At 46.1% G+C, this 18,229-nt stretch overlaps 1 protein-coding gene across 2 annotated transcripts in view; it reads right to left on the bottom strand.

Moving 5' to 3' along the window:
- The window catches only part of NFE2L2 (NFE2 like bZIP transcription factor 2), a 30,342-nt gene extending 12,335 nt beyond the window's left edge, over positions 1 to 18,007 (bottom strand). Inside the window, exon 1 of one of the 2 annotated variants that reach the window (XM_083154723.1) lies at positions 17,768 to 18,007. In XM_083154723.1, coding sequence (XP_083010849.1) covers positions 17,768 to 17,809 — 42 coding nt within the window. In that variant the 5' untranslated portion in view covers positions 17,810 to 18,007. The remainder of the gene's footprint in view (positions 1 to 17,767) is intronic. The other variant, XM_083154722.1, reaches the window with a different exon arrangement.
- Positions 18,008 to 18,229: the final 222 nt, after the last annotated feature.

The raw sequence follows: 18,229 nt of genomic DNA, 5'->3' as shown, positions 1-18,229 counted from the left end.
ACACATGGTGGGAATGGAACGCATGACCTCAGTGCTGTGAGGCAGTAATGCTAACCATTACACCGTCCGTACTGCCCCGTATATATATAACACATGGTGGGGATAGAACCCATGACCTCAGCGCTGTGAGGCAGTAATGCTAACCATTACACCATCCGTACTGCCCCGTATATATAACACATGGTGGGGATAGAACCCATGACCTCAGTGCTGTGAGGCAGTAATGTAACTATTACACTGTCCGTACTGCCCCGTATATATAACACATGGTGGGGATAGAACCCATGACCTCAGTGCTGTGAGGCAGTAATGTAACCATTACACCATCCATACTGCCCCGTATATATAACACATGGTGGGAATAGAACCCATGACCTCAGTGCTGTGAGGCAGTAATGCTAACCACTACACCGTCCGTGTAATTTATTTCTAGTTTCTGTATCTTCTACAAATCTAAACCTCTATATTGCATTCCTTCTATAAAGCGCCTTGGAGGTATAAAATTAGCCACGTGACTGAGCGTTGACTTTTAGTTCCCCAGATTAAGAGCCCAAAGCTATTCAATTACTGCCAGAGGGTGACTAAATATGAGCTTTCATTTGCATTTCAGTATACTGTACATTTGCGCTAAGTGCACACTTTAGGCTAGCAGTGGGGTTATACCATGTGCTAATTGCATAGCTCCAAGAACTTAACCTGGAATCTTTGCCTTACCTCACGGTAGCTGTGGGGTTTACTGTGTGATATAATTGAATAGCTCAAGGCACTAAACACCAACTGTAAATCCTGACCCTTGATACCTACTGAAGAAAAGTGCTATATAAGTAAAATGATTATTAATAATAATAATAATAATGATCAAAACAGATGATTGTATATTATACCTGAGCTGTATACAGCTTAATTCCACAATCTGGGAACAACACAGCTCAGACGAAGGGCTGTGTGAATGGGTTTAAAAAAGTGCAAAGGTTCCACGCCTTGTAAAGATAATCTGTAATATGTATAGCTGGTAAGAGGTACAGGATCTGGCAAAGCTTCCCTTCCCGTAATAAATTTAGCAGCACAGGTTCATTTCCATATAGTTATACAGTATGTATAGCAGACAGTAGTAGAACAATGGAGATGTACCTTATGAACTTAGCAAAACTATTTTGATTTAAGTACAAAGTTATTTATGAGTGTCGGAACGCAGTAGGATATTTGTAGCATATATAAAGTATAGTTATTGGACAGGCTTGGTCTAAAGAAAATTGTTGAAATATCTGTTTGGTGAAAAATGCAAAAATATGTGATGTTCCGGCAGAGCTTGAGAATTTTTTTTTGGTACTTCCTCATCTTTGCGGCCACCGATACGCCAGTTACGTAAGCCGCTTCTCTGAAAGCAATTGCTGAAGTCTGGTCACCTGTCTCCGACAACTAAAGGTACTTTCACACCACCCTCCAGTGCTTTAGTAAACTTGTGGCGAGCAAAACAAGCCAACGAGCCTGAAGCGTGCCAAGTGAAGCATGGCTGTATTAGAGCGGATCGCAAGCCAATCCGAGCTTGCGGTCTGACAACCAATCAGGAGCTACCACTGCCGCTTCTGATTGCCTGTTGGCCCATGAGCTCCAATTGGCTTGAGTTTTGAAATAGCCTTGGACCTGGTCTGATACAGCCAAGTTGTATGTCCTACGCTCTGCTCGGCTGCTACCGTTACCGCAAGCGCACCATTCTGCCACGTGCAGGGTCTGCTTCCTCCCTCCCTGCAAAATCTGGTTGTCAAGAAGCAGAAACTGGTCGCCATGGCATCCTGGCCTGCAGGTTTTGTCAAGCCCGGTCTTATTGTGTACACCCAGGACAATCCAATAAAAAGCTAACGCTGCTCCTCACCTGGAGGGGAATTCAGGTGTTGTGGACACTAGATGGCACCTGACAGAACCGCCGGCGCTGACATTTTTATGTTGTTCTGCCATTATGACAGCATGGTAACTAGTGTTATAATAATGCCACAGATCATAGCAACACAGTTTTCAAGACCTGGTGAAATTATAAAGTGGGTGGTGATAACGCACCTCCCAACTGGCAAATTACAGGTTTGGGTTTGAAAAATGACAATTAGGAGCAGACTGGCTGCTGCAATATCACCAGCCACTTAACCAGGCTTAATAAATCTGTCCCACTGGCATATAGCCATGTAATATAAAGGGGGGGGGCAGCCATGACACAATCCCAACATTAAGGTCAATCCCTGCAGATCACTTATACGGTCTGCAACAGACTGTGCCAGTAGTTACTAACTGGAGGTCACAAACGTGGTACACAACATGTCCTATGCCAGGGTTCCGATCAGTACAGGATTGTACCCAATCAGAGCACAGTGACTGGTGTTAGTAACAACAATGTCTTTCAGCCCATAACAACCACTTCATTATAAAAGACATGAAGTAATTAGGGACAAAGCAAACGCGTTCTGCAGGCCGGGCTCCATTCAGCAGAACCAGACAGGCCACATTCCCTTCTGGATTCCACAATGCAGACTATCGCACGACACACAGAGGCGGCTTGTCCGACACATAAAGCGGAGGTAGAACTAGCCACTAAATATTTTACATCACAGATATAACCACTGCCGCCAGTGACATGATGATATGTAGAGACAGATTCTAGAATATTAATTATAAAGACAATGTATACTGTTCCGTGACAATAGTGTACAGATCCAGTAGTATCCTATAGGCCCCTTTACAGAGACATTAACAGTGGTCCCCAGCTGACAGATTTAGGCACATAGTCATCAACATATTCTGGAGAACAGGCAGGAAACAGGCCTTTCTATTAAAACGGGATCGAATTGCATGGCAAGCTAAACGCAATCGATTTGTACGGTATAGTCTTGCCTACACAGTCTATTTTTGTAATCGATTTTGATGCCTCGGGAGCATGCATCGGGATCGAATTCGGCTAAGAACCATTTGGATGTCGATTCGATATAAATAAATCAACTTGAAAGCAAGATGGAATTGCACCATGTGTACAGGGCATAACAGACTAGGAAAACACACATACACATGCGCTCCCCTGTCCGTAACATTGGCGATATCATTCAGTTTGAACGCACTATAGCATTTGCCCAGAAGTTCAGATGAGAATGGCATCATTCATTAACGGTTTTGTATGGTGTGTACCCAGCTATTGTGTGTACTCATTCCTTCTCCGCCCTCACAACTTCACCAATTGTAATTTAACATTTTAATAGAATTCTACAAAATGAAACAGAAAAAAAAAAAAACTGTAACAAAAGAAAATATACCGACGAGTTATGACAAGCTTCATCATGGCATCTTACTTCTGCTACCTCCTCCACAGGCTGTGGGCAGAAAATCAGCCATTCCATTGGCTGTCACCGATATGAGTCTGACCTATGTGTGAATGCTGTTGTGTTTACAGAACTTGCTCAGTAGTGAAGCACAAAGACTCACACCATCGCTTCCCTGAGAGGCATATTCAAATGAAGCGTGCTGCCATCGGCGAAATGCGTGCTTTTTACGTCAATGGATGGTAGGCGGATTGTGCCTCCCACCACCCCAGGAGGACCAGCAGCTGCTACTTAATTGAATCTGCAAACTCTTGCACGCAAGAAATCCTAATTACGCTGGTCTATAAAATAGGAGTTACAACCACTCCTTGAAAGGCGTTTCCCACTCGTCCTTTATTAAATCACCTCCTTCACAAAAAGATTATAGTTGTAAGGATTTCAGTTAAACACAGATTTCCAGTATTGGATGCAACCCGGCTTGGGCACCAGGTACTGACAGCCATTAATTAGGCCGACAGCGTTTGCAGTACCAGGGATGCATGCAGCTATTGTGATGCTGTGGCGAGGTCACCACTGGATTTGTGCCCTACCAGACGGCACATGATAGGTTAATGCGTATGACTGGTATGGCGCGTTAGGTGAATGCGGATGACTGGTATGGTAAGTTAGGTGAATGCGGATGACTTGTATGGTACGTTAGGTGAATGCGGATGACTGGTATGGCACGTTCGGTGAATGCGGATGACTGGTATAGTACGTTAGGTGAATGCGGATGACTGGTATTGTACGTTAGGTAAATGCGGATGACTGGTATTGTACGTTAGGTGAATGCGGATGACTGGTATTGTACGTTAGGTGAATGCGGATGACTGGTTTGGCACATTAGGTGAATGCGGATGACTGGTATGGCACGTTAGGTGAATGCAGATGACTGGTATGGCACGTTCGGTGAATGCGGATGACTGGTATGGCACGTTAGGTGAATGCGGATGACTGGTATGGCACGTTAGGTGAATGCGGATGACTGGTGTGGCACGTTAGGTGAATGCGGATGACTGGTTTAGTACGTTAGGTGAATGCGGATGACTGGTATGGCACGTTAGGTGAATGCTGATGACTGGTATGGCACGTTAGGTGAATGCAGATGACTGGTATGGCACGTTAGGTGAATGCGGATGACTGGTATGGCACGTTAGGTGAATGCGGATGACTGGTATGGCACGTTAGGTGAATGCGGATGACTGGTATGGCACGTTCGGTGAATGCGGATGACTGGTTTGGCCCATTAGGTGAATGCGGATGACTGGTTTGGCCCATTAGGTGAATGCGGATGACTGGTTTAGTACGTTAGGTGAATGCGGATGACTGGTATGGCACGTTCGGTGAATGCTGATGACTGGTATGGCACGTTAGGTGAATGCAGATGACTGGTATGGCACGTTGGGTGAATGCGGATGACTGGTTTAGTACGTTAGGTGAATGCGGATGACTGGTTTAGTACGTTAGGTGAATGCGGATGACTGGTTTAGTACATTAGGTGAATGCGGTTGACTGGTTTAGTACGTTAGGTGAATGCGGATGACTGGTTTGGCACATTAGGTGAATGCGGATGACTGGTTTAGTACGTTAGGTGAATGCAGATGACTGGTTTGGCACGTTAGGTGAATGCGGATGACTGGTTTGGCACATTAGGTGAATGCGGATGACTGGTTTGGCATGGATGACTGGATGACTGGTTTGGTAAGTAAACTACCTAATAAGAGATTTACGTGGAACGCAGCGAGATAACAGCAGGAACCGAACAGATGTCTCAGAGTGAATAACCCCTATGTCATTAAACAAGAGTCCATATTCTGTAAGCAGATCTAAGCACACAGAGCCAGCTGCGGAGTAACCCGAATATCCAGTGTCAGCCTAGAGTGGATAAATAAACACAAGCAGTTTATGCACATACAGTATGCACCATTTACAATAGAGACATTACAGGAGAAACTGGATTTGGCAGAGATAATACAGAGTGTTCCATCTAGAACAGCTGCAAAAAAAAACAGGCTGGAAAACTGTACATTACCGACTCACAGCACTGAGATGATGGGTGCGATTCCCACCACGGCCTTTAACTGCGTGGAGTTTGTACGCACTCCCCGCACGAGTACTCCAGTTTCCTCCCACAATCCAAAAATATACTGGCAGATTCATTGGTTCCCAACCCGACTGTGGTTTTTATCTGCTGGGAATATTCTGTTTCTATGCGTGCAATGCAATAAATATATTTAATCTACTTTTCTGCCTATAGCAGCGGATTGGTTGGTACTTTATCTTCACTTTATATCTCCAAGCTTTGATAAATCGACATCAATGTCCTGTTGAAGGGAACAGTCAAAGAACGGGGAGGCGGTAGAACACACTTAAGAGTTTAACAGTGGAATAAAAGTTCCTCTTTAGAACTTCTCTAATTGAAATCTTAATCTGAAACATGTATGATATAAGCCCCGTGCGCACTAGATGACGCACTCTACCAACAATAACCAATGCAATCGTCTGTAAGCCTGTACGCAATGGTTCATACACAATGCGTCCAGTGATGTCATCAGGTCCCTCGCAATGCAGTCATTGGGCTGCATGCACAGAAGACCGGGGGGGGGGGGGGGGCGTTAACGGTATGGAGCTTACACAGTAGACACGTTTTTAAATGATTTCTAAGAGACCGATGCCACAAACGAGGGTTGCAGCTCATTATTAAAAGAGAGTCGCTTCAACCCAAAGCAGTTTGCCAAAGAGATCATTTTACAGCTTAAACAGATACAAATGTATTCTGTACATCAGCTCTGAGTGGGGCTGATCTGGGATAAAAAGGAGACATTCCCAAATATTGTGGTATTAAATTATAAAAAGAATAATAATAATCCACTGATTTTACAGAGCGCAGAGTAGATCAGAGATCTTGGGTCAGAACCGGCATAATGATTTTACACTAAATTCATGGGGTAGGTCCTTGAGCTCTACCAACAGATCATGTTATCCAGGCCACCTGTGGATCAATGGAATGTGTCGGTTAGGAATGACTGCAGTCCATGTTTGAAAATGTGACAGTTAAGGTCCATACCCACTGGACGATTATGGACAGCAATGACCGCTGTCATCGCTGGGGGGGGGGGGGGAGCCGCTCGTTGCATACACACTGTGCCACTTCCCCCCAACCCGGGCGCTGTCAGCGGGGGGAGGACGGCTTTGCATAGTGCAGAGCTATGGAAAGCTGTCCACACAGCCGCTCATCTGCTGGTAATACAAGCAGATGAACGGCTTTCCCGGCGATGATGCGGAAGCGCACATCAACGATCACCGCTCATCACCGGGGCATACACACTGGGCGGCTTTCAGCTTAAAATCACCCAGTGTGTATGGGCCTTTAGTAATGACTGCACCTGTGCACCAACTAGGTGGTCTGGAAAACATGACCTGTCTCCAGGACCGGTTTGAGCCCCCCGGGTGTAGGTGAACCATGATGTGCTTACATTTCTGTGGGTAAAGCTCAGAATTTTTGTTCTGTGTTATGTTCCTATGGGGGAAATTTACAAAATAAGGAGAGAAATAAAGGAGAAGATTTGCAAAGCGTGGAAAGAGATAAAAGTACCAACCAATCAGCTTCTGCCATTTATCAAACACCGCCTGTAAAGTATCCGGTATGAGCTGGATGGTTGGAACTTTATCTCTCTCCACTCCAGACCTGGATAAGATCTCCCAACCTGCAAGTTTACACAATTCATTTATTCACATGTAGGATTGTGTTGTTTTACACATCTATTATTTGAGGAAGTGAAAACATGACCACAGAAGCATTAACATCAAGTCATGATGGGGGAAAAGCGGGGAATTCATGGGTGCCATTAGAAACCAACCTACATATTCCTGGATTTCAGATTTCACAATTCTAAGAAGAAAATCCAATTAAATCCCCCACAACAATTCAGAACAATAAAAGTTAGTGGGGGGGGGGGGTTCTCTTGAATATCAGGCCAGGCAATTCTTGTTTTCCAGTAACTTGGGAGACACAGGAGGGTGCAGGGAACACACGGGCTACATGATTATGGGTGGGATGTACTAAACTGAAAATGCGGTACAAAAAATTATTATTGGGCTTCGCTAAGAGGGCTTACGCCAGCTCTAAGCTGGCATAACCCCATAGAACCCAAGGGCTTCTTTTCATGGTCTGAACATCACTGCTGAAATACAGTCCACACTGTTCTAGAAACACCACAACAGAGAGCGACATCATTTTTGTTAAAACTGAATTACTCATCCATCGAAGAGTACATAGAGGGTGAATAAAATAGTGTGCAGAGCGCAGCGAGCTATGCAGTACACTCATCCGTGGCCATGTCGACATCTGTCATAAAAAATGTCATACCATGTCCATGTCGACGTAGTCATAAAAAAAAACCATGGAAAAATCAAGTAGACCTTTTTCCTGTCTACCTTTTGCTTGTTTCGACCAGGTCAACATGATAAATGTTAACATTTTGCTGTGTCGACAAATAGGGGTCACGAGATTGCCTGTTGACCTAATGATTCTCCACCCATACATCAGACACACAGTGGATGTGTCTCCTCAGTAGCACCATGCCATCTCAGACTTAAAGGCCCACACACACTAGAACGATTTTTTGTCCGATTTCTGACCGATTTTTACAGATAATCTGCAATAATCGGTCAAATCGGCCGTTATATCGGACAATCGGTCAGAAATCAGACAAAAAAAAATAGTTCTAGTGTGTGGGGGCCTTAAGCAGTGCACACATAGTGAGATTTTGTCTAGATGGTCAAAATCTCCTGCAAGGTTAGGTTAGTCAAAATCTCCCAGATTTTCTCCTGCAATATTATCTAGCACAGATTGCTTAGCATAGATAGACTGGAGGCAAGGCAATTTTGACTATATCATAGACTTTCATTACTTAAGGCCCATAAACACTGGGAGCGACTTTGAGCTGAAAGTCGCTCAAAACACCCAGTTTGAGCGGTTTTCAGCTCAAAGCCGCCCAGTGTGTATGGCCCGGCGGTGAGTGCTGCTGCGCGCTCCCGCATCATCGCCGGGAAAGCCGTTCATCTGCTGGTTATACCAGCAGATGAGCGGCTTTCAGGACGGCTTTGCATAGCTCTGCGCTATGCAACGCCGTCCTCCACCCCCCCCTCGGCGCCGGGCAGGGGGAAAGCTGCATGCCAATCATCACTGTCCATACACGCTGGGCATAGTCACCCAGTGTGTATGGACCTTTACATCGCTTAGTCAAAATCTCCAGTGCATCTAGCCAGAATCAAAGATCTAAGAAGTCGTGTGACCGGGACCGGGATTGTGAACAAGCCGCAAAGTGATTGATTCGTGGAGAAGGTCTGTATGTGTCTGCAGCACCTTGCACCCCACTTCCGCGAGCGGCTCCCTGTGTCTCCCGGACTTCATTTGTGAACTTTTTTACTGTGAGTTTCGTGTTTGTGAATAAATCTTTGTATATGGAAGTAGATGCTCATTGGCGTTAAAGAATTTAAAGATATCTTTTGAGGAACGCGAGGTAGAAATTTAATGCAAGTTTCCCTTTATACTTTGAGAAGAGTGAAATTGTCGTTTATCTTGGGGTGGCCAAAGATACCTTTCAGTGTATGCGGAACAGTATAAGAATGTAAGTGTCCTTTTACCCTTTCTGCACTGAACTGAACGATACCTTTATGTGCACACCTGCCAGAAATGTAATGTGAGTTTCTGTTTGGGGTTTCTGAATGGAGGAAATGGAATGATTTAAAATAGAGGATTTGAAGCGACATCTTCAGGATTCACATCACGTCCCTGTCTCCCAGTACTTTGTATTCTCACATAAGATGCCTGGGCCTTATCTGGTGTGGAGGAAATTGCAGTAGATAACCAGCAGACACTCACACCCAGGTCTGCCACCTCAAACCCCCCCCCCCCCCCCCATTCACAAACTACCTGGTCATTCACTGCAAATATATCCCCTGTGTATGCACAATCTCCTTAGTCATCGCCACATGCGCAATAGCTAAACTTTGCTCCACTGTGCCCACAATCTGCACTGCGCCCACCTGCGTATCAAGGGGTATGGGTCATGGGGGTTGACATGTTCCGTCGACATGCATTGGGCCAATCACAGAAGGATGACATGGCTTAGGAAAACACATGAAATAGGTAGACAGGTTTGGAAGGTCGGCAATGGCTAGGTGGACAGCCAAAAGGTCAACATGAGTTTTAACGACAATTTTTGTTCCAAAATGTTGACATGATAGCTGAGCTCGCCATGCTTCGGGCACACTATCCTATTCTCCTTCCACGTCCTAGTAAACCACAAAAACAGTGAAAAATTAACGTTGACCTTTTGACTGTCGACCTAGCCATTGTCGACTAAATGTTTGTGTTGACCTTCCAACCTTAGCCACGTTAGACTATGTGTCGACCTTATACCGAGTCAAGGCCCTGGGTGCGTATTTAGGTTAAGTTACTTGTTACCCAGCGACGGTCTGACTAGCACACTGTTTATCCAGGTCTTACTCTCATACCAGACCAGAAAAGCTCCGGTTCATTGCGGACAAGTACAGCTCACAATCATCTGTCAGTGTATTGTGCAACCTGTACGTAACATCCCTTTATGTGGGTGTATAATGGCTGCTGAAACCAGATGTAGAAGGGAAAAAGAGAACACATAAAAGCCAGGAGGCTGCTCTTGGCAGAGGGAGTGGAAGGGAAGTGCAGAGCTGGTGGTTGTGCAATAGCCTCAGCAGTCCCAACAACTCCCTGCTGTTCACAGAGTACAAGAGCTCACACGCAAAGGAACAGGGATCCTCCAAGGGGGCTGCGGACGTGCAACAGCCAGCGACGCCCTTAATCCCTGAGATTTTCACTTTCCCACCGAAGCCTTTAGTTAGCCGGTATAAGACAGGCGATATCCTCACAGGAAATACAAATAAATCTATTTTTTTTTTTTTAGTTTATTTCACCAGCAAATCCACCAAGACACATCAGACATTACTGTCATACAATTGCAAGCCACAAATAAAACATATAAAAAGTTTAGGAGGCAACAAAAAAAAGCGGCATATGTACTAATGTAGAGAGAGAGATAAAGTACCAGCCCCTGACATTTTTCAAACACAGCCTGTGACATGGCAGGTAGCAGCTGGTTGTCTGGTACTTTACCTCTCTCAACGTTATCCTCTCCACGGTTTAGTACATATACCCCTGTGAGAGAGAAATGACATTGTACATACTCTGTATTCTGTCATGCTATTTGCTTCCACAAAACAAGTTTGCCATTAATGATAACTTAAGCTACACATGACCTGGTGTCATTTGTTTTCTATGCATGTGACATGTCAGGGCTTCAAACAGGCAGTCCCCTGGGGGTTTGGCCACACCTCCATATGACATCAGCATGCATGTGTTACATGGCTGACAGTCTGAGGAGCAGAAAGCATGATGGTCGGTAGAACAGTGAGGGAGTATATGGGAATATCATCAGTAGCGAAGACCCTCCTGTCAGGTACACAATGTTCTGCTCCTGGACTTCTCACATAACTGAGGATTTCGCATCAGACAATGTGTACCAGCGATATGTCTCTAAACAATATCGTTCCAAAATATTGAAACACAGTCAAAGGACGATATATCGATAGATATACATCTATCGAGATATCGGCGCATCGTGCTGTGTGACCGCTCCGTACACCCACACTAGAGCCGGCAGTGATTGACAGCTCAAATGGGTGGGCTCACATAAAACTGCCGGGGACCTTGATTCTAGTTGGCTCATTAAGTAGTGAAAATCGCTGCTTACCAGGCGCGGATATGCCGCCCGCCTGACTCCCATCGCCAAATTCCCTCGGTACCATGCAAGGGGATGTGTTCTCCAACACATCCCCTCGCGTTGTGGCCGCTAGCAGGAGAAATCATTCGATGATCGGCAACCATCGAATGTTTTCTCTTGCATTTGGAAATAAAAAGTAATTCTGAACTGACTTATTTCCCTCGGAGTCCATTGAAGACGGGGCGGTGCTGACGTCCTGTGACGTCGGCACCCGGCAGGCATCGCGCCCCCCCCCCCCCCCCCCGCCCCCCCTGCATTTCCGTGGGAACATCCAGCTTTTTCATGGGGACGCCCATAAAACAATGAGCATTCCGATGATCCAGCGCCATTAGATATATCGAATAGTATGTGCCCAGCATTAGAGACCATTTGCTGCTCAGATGCATTAAAAAGTGGAATATATTTGATATTAGGGATGGCCATCGACCATCTAGGAGTAGAAATCATTGATGGGGGAGAACCAGATGGTTTCCCACCATCGATGTCAGGCTTAACTGATTAGTTTTGTTTTTATTTTTTCATTAAGGGGCCGGGACACGGAGCATAGCTCCGCCCCCAACAGCTCTGAAGCCCCACCCCCATATTTTGATTGGCCCACAGGCCAATCTTTCAAAGCAAATGGATGACCATCGATATGTAAAAACATCGATGGTCATCCATTGCATACTTGTACACCATCGATGGCCTGTTGCACTTTTGACATCAATCGCAACCATCAACGACAAAGGCAACGATGGCCATCCCTATTTGATATATATGAAACGGCTACAAGACAATTAGCAACAAACATGTTGGGCAATTAAAAGGCATGCCCAGACTACCCCTGAGGAACAGACGGGCATCCGAGGTCCCAGTCCAGTATGATCATCTCCATTCATTATCCTTATTACTGACAAAGGGAAGCGCTATTATAATACACATAGAGCATTCCCAAGGCCACTTGTGACCTACAATCTATGTCATGTGTCTGACTTGTGTCACGCAGGTGATTTTCCAAATCTGCGGAGGCCAATTAAGCAGCAGGACACCTAATTATTGTGCTATGCAGATGCATTAATTCCATAGTATAGGGTGAAGCTAAATGCATGGTACATGCTACTCAGACGGTTAGTACATAGGGGGTTATTCTGGTTCATTTGGTCCTCCGCATGCACGCACGGAGGACCGATGTTTTGGTTGTGCGCATGTGCCCAGTGCGTGTGGTCACGGAGAACAGAGTGTTCGCCGGGCACATGTACCCAAGACTGTGGGCAGCTGGCGCGGGGCGGTGGGGTTCGCCCATGGGCACACCCAGCATTTCATGGCCGTTCCCATGAAAACGTTGGGCATTCCCATGCAAATTGCCCGGTGACGCAGGTGCAGGCAGCAGCCCATCCTGTTCCTGTCGGGTGTGACCTGAGAGTCACTTAGTTGTGCGTGCACCTTCAGCATCATTCACTGGTCAGCGGCCATTAAATGATGAGTGTTTCCCCATAGGCTGGGAATGGATGGTTATCCTAAACATCCATTCGCAGCCGTGCGGGGGAATTTGCACTGCGAAGGGGAGGTGGCAGCATATGCAAACGGCCGGCGGGCGAAAAATTACACCCAGTGCTGTTAACGAAGCAGCTCTGCGCATCAACCAGAATAACCCCCATAGTGTAAAAGTGCATCAAATACAGTTTATTTTCAATTTGTTTTAAATATGCTACTGCAGATGGTGGTCTTCACTGCACGGCTTTGCCTTGTAAATAAATGATTGCCCCTTTAAAAACAAACAAAAAACACAGAGTTCCGGCCAGCATCCCGCACGCTATTACTTTTGCCCATTGATCTTTATTAACTTCAAAAGAGGCATCAAAAATAAAATAATTTTGAGGAATATAAATTGTTACGTTTTTAAAATATTATTATTATTATTATTATTAATAATAATAATAAACAGGACTTACCAATGATCACCCATGCACCTGTACTATAAAAAACCCAACAACAACAACAAAAAACCAACAAGAAGTGTGGTCAGAAATGTTGTAAACATCGGGGCCCTATGAAGACGCAGCACAGCAGCCATCTTGAAGATATGATTACACCTCCCCGTCTCTCAGATCTGCAGAGATATCTACAGACAGATCGGGCAGGTTGTTCTTTATACACACTGCCCAATTCGTTGTGACTAACGCAACAATTGGGAGGGTTTACATGCACCCCCCCAGTTGGGCTGTCAATCACAGCTGACTGCTGGTGCAATTGTACGGGCTGTTCGCTGATCGCCCATATGCACAGCACGATGCGCTGATATAGCTTCACACTTGAATCGACCATCAGCTGTGTTGCACAGTCGACTCAATATGTTTAAACAACGTGGTTCACAGACATATTGCTGGTGCACACTGGCCGATGTTCCACAGATACATCGGCCATTCAACTGAACGACTGCTATAATGGCCAGTGTGTTCTCAGCATAACTCCAGTTGTCCTACAGATTAGGAGACCCGCTTACCTCTTTGTCTATTAATACCAGGGGTGTAAGTATGGCGGTACGGGGTGGTACGGCGTACCGGTAAAACATATTGTGTCGGTACCCCGTACCGCCATAACAAATACCCCCCGAACTGTATAATGCGCATGCGCGCATATGTAAGTGGCGGGGGGCTTGGCCTCTGCCGCCCAGCCACAGCTGAGTTTCTTCGGGGTGCTGTCACTCTGCTAGTGAGCTGCGGCTCTCCCGGCAATCCCCCGGATATCTCCTGGCTGGGCGGCATTGCGTGGGCGAAGCGAGCGGCAGAGTGGACGGCACCTCTTCTCCGGGGCTTATGTGCGGCTGCTACAGGCAGTGTCAGCTCGGCGCATCTCCTCTGGCTGGATGGGGCCGAGAGTGGGCGGCACTTCTTCCCCGGCTGCCGCTCTTCTCGGCAACAGCAGAGACAGCTCTTCCACTCCCCTGTCTAACTGGGAACTACAGCCGTAAGTTCAGCCTTCTCCCCCCTGACAGATTGCCAGCACTTACAGGGTATATATGTAGTCTGATGCTGGTGTGGCTCCCTACCCTTTACCTCCTACTATTGCCAAATGTTTACAGCGGACCACAGCTCTTAACACCCTGTTCAACTACCAGACCTTTTCCCCGGCTGCACAATGTACAGCTCTTGTTAACAACTCAGTGCAGCATTGGGGAGAGGCCATCAGATGTGTCCACCGTAGCACTCAGACAGCTCTTTTATACCCCCCTTTAGCATACCTAGCTCTGTGGGGGCATACCTGGCTCTGTGGGGCATATCTGGTACTGTGGGGGCATACCTAGCTCTGTGGGGGCATATCTGGCACTGTGGGGGCATACCTAGCTCTGTGGGGGGTATATCTGGCACTGGGATCCTATCTGGCACTGTGGGGGCATACCTAGCTCTGTGGGGGCATATCTGGCTCTGTGGGGGCATATCTGGTACTGTCTGGCACTGTCAGGCATATGTGTGGCACTGTGGGGGCATATCTGGCACTGGGGGCATGTGTGGCACTGTGCACTGGGGGCATATATGGCACTGGGGGCATACTTAGCACTGTGGGGGAATATATGTGTGGCACTGTGGGGGTAAATGATATCTGGCACTGTGGGGGCATATATGTGCACAAGCCCAAACAGAAATGTCATTGTGTTTTAAAGTTTTGTCATGTAGCCACTCCCCCTGTGTCATATGGCCACGCCCCAATCCACACCCATTTTTTCCCGCGCGCCGCACAGTACCACTGAGACATTTTTTCTACTTGCACCACTGATTAATACCCAGTGTTTTATTTTACTACTGCGTTTATTACCCAATTGTAGAGCGCTTAAGGTAAGTACACACACTTCAATTTGCTTTAGATTTAATGTCCGATTCGATTTTTCCATTAGATATTTGCATTCAATTTGGCATTAGATCTGTACTTTTGCATTAGATATCGATTCTTATACCAAATTCGATTTACATTCAAGGCACAGTGTTCACATTCGATTTACTGGATCCAATTCGATATTTCCTTGCCTGCACAGTCTGTTTTTCTTTTCGATACAGAGAAAGCGGGAGCATGCATCGAATCCAATGCATCTTAAAAACCATTCGATTTCGATTCGATTTTGTGTGTATACCCCTTTAGGAATATTCTGCCAATGTATAAATAAGGGTCAATAAATAATAATTCTGTCTTTTATTGGACACATGCATATGTTTATATTTCATTACCATTCAGGCCTGCAGGCTTTAGGCCTTTACCACATCCCATACGTCAGTGCTGACATAACTAGGCCCAGAGCTGTCACTCACATAACAAACGCAGAAGGAAAGCTGGATCCTCTATTGTTAGATTCGTGTCATAGGTTAGGGCGTGGATCATTACGTCGACGGGCAATATGTTGACACATGAAACCGGTTGACATGCTTAGGTTGGCGTGGTCAAAAAAAGGTCGACATAACCAAAAGGGGTAACATGTGCATAGTTGACATGGGAAAATGTCAACACAAGTTCTACTCCCACTGGGATGGGATGGTGAAATCATGAAAAAACTCAGGGCGACCTTTTTCCATGTCGATCCTTTACCTGTCGACATTTTGTTTGCGTCAACCTTTTGTCAAAGCCGACCTAAATCTATTTCATATGTCAATGTATTGTGTGTCAACCAATATTGGTAGACATATTGAGTGCGTCCTAATGGACCGCATACCGTAGGTTAGGGGGAAAACGGGTCTATTTTAATTGTCACCATCAAAGAGGGGAATTTACTAAAATGGGAATTCTATTTCACATGGGATGTTGCTATGGGCAACAATCAGAAACTACTTCTTATTTATTTAGCACCTTCTAGAAGATCAGGAATATAATAGATCTGAAATAGACCTCCCATAAGTAACTTTCCCCCAGAATCCTTCACTTTCCACCGCTCAGTAAAATGTGGCTACAATAATGTTGCATTTGTGTATTGCTGGAGCGTTCGGGTGAGTTTTATTTTGCATTGCTATATTGTTATTTTTCATTTTTGGAAAATGTTATACTGTTTATACAGTAATCAGATTTCTGGCAGGGTTTTTGTTTATTTGACCGCACTATAAGTTATGAAATCGGTCTACCAGTGTCCACTGGGGGCGCCATTCTATTGGATCCAGTAGGCCGCAGACCCGTATAGCGCCATGCTCTGCCCATAAATGTCCCACATTAGTTCACTTCAAAGGATTAACGAATGAAAGATCTTACTTCTAACCAAATATTTCTTCATTCAGCCATGTAACCAGTAATAGTAAATTGTGTGGGAGTTATGGGGGGCATGACATTTTTGTATTCGATGCCAGGGGACACATTGGTGGGCTGCTATAGCCTGGACCCATCACCTGCACAGGCTGCAGGTCACCAGTAATAATGGCTCACACCACAAAATGGCTGCCACCAATGTATGTAGCATGTACCGTCCCATTCCGGCTGCCTACTGCAGCGGAAGCAATGATGCCACCTCATTTCCAAATCTTATGAAGAAAGAATGAAGCTTCTGTATTATGGAACAATATCCTTCCTTAATAAACTCTTAACATGTTCTTTTCATTAGAAATATCCTTCAAATAACCTTACGCATGACTATTAGCCGTACTGTGCCTAGGTTGTTAGGTCTCTGGTTATCTCTACAGATAAACTCAAGTCCACTTTTAATGTACCCAGCTCAATGTCACAAACAGGCAGAAGATAAGGGCGGGTATATGGTGGCTAAATACTCTTTAATATGGCACATAGAACAGTTGCAGTTCATACCCCTCCCTTCACACACCACAGAACATACATGATGCCAGCTCGGCCAGCAGACACCATGCAGCGCTGGGAGAATAATCCCAAATACAATGTACTGTAGGAAGCAAGACCCAAGTAGGACATATCACAGCACTTCCCTGTACCCCCTAAAGGAGCCCCCCTGGGTGACTGTGCACATTCAGTTGTCAAGGAGAGAGCATGCAAACTCTACCACCGCTCCAGCATGGGGGACTGGGGAGAACCACCACACCACAGGGATCCAATACTGAGGGAAAGCAACAGCAATCCTTAACCACAATGTTGGCCAGGCTGCCAATGTTAGATAACAGCCTGATAGCAGTTCTTAACTCATACATAACAGTACTCATATTGAGTGTGTTAAAAGAAATAATATATAAATATATATACACACACACACACACACACACACATACATACATACATACATACATACATACATATATATACAGTACATACATATACAGTTGTTGTGGCTGATGCATTATATATCACAGTGTACAGACACTGTAAAGGAGATTTTCCAGCAGAGACCACAAAGTCATGCACAGCAAGGACAGGCTTCCATACCAGGGTCAGTCCACTAGGGGGGAGGGGCATGTGTATCCAACTGATGTGGAACTACAAATCCCAGCTGGAAGCCATGACAGCGGCTGTGGGATGATATAATATCTGGTACTGGCATGATATAGAGATTAGGGAGTCACCCCCGGGACCAGCAGACCCCATGCGCTGCCAATCACGTGTTGGCCTCAGGGGGGTGGGGAGGGATCTGGTACCCATCAGGGTGTGTAGTAGCAGAGCTGCCCCGGAACCCGCCCCCAGTTGCCCCCTCACCTGCTGTAAGTGCTGTGCGGGGGGCAAGTCTATCTCCATCATGATGGCCCCTGGCCGGGTGTATCCTCGGTGTTTTCTGCTCAGTGTAGTCTCCTCGGTGTGCCGCGCCCCCCGTCTCACTGTCCCCGGCCTGGTCGCTTCTAATCCGTACACAGGACCGTCCTGAGCGATATGACTGGGAAAGTCCTGGACAACACGGCCAAAGTCGCCCGTCAGCTCCTCTGCGCCAATAGGAACGCGGGGCTCGGCGGGACACGCCCTTTGGAACACGGCGAACATCCACACGAAGTGACAGCTCGGTTACCGCCCATCGCGTCTTAGCCACGCCCCTCTCATTAACTCCTTGGCTGCCGGAATCTGGAGTGCTGGGCGGATCTGGGCTGCTGGGCTGCAGTGCGGGGCAATGGGCATAGCATTCTGGGCATGGAAAGTTACTTTGTGAAGTTAAAGTGATTTATTTAT

This window comes from Crinia signifera, chromosome 7 (genome assembly GCF_055691185.1).
Source record: "Crinia signifera chromosome 7, ASM5569118v1, whole genome shotgun sequence".
Taxonomy (NCBI): Eukaryota; Metazoa; Chordata; class Amphibia; order Anura; family Myobatrachidae; genus Crinia; species Crinia signifera.
This window is presented reverse-complemented; position numbering and strand designations above follow the sequence as displayed.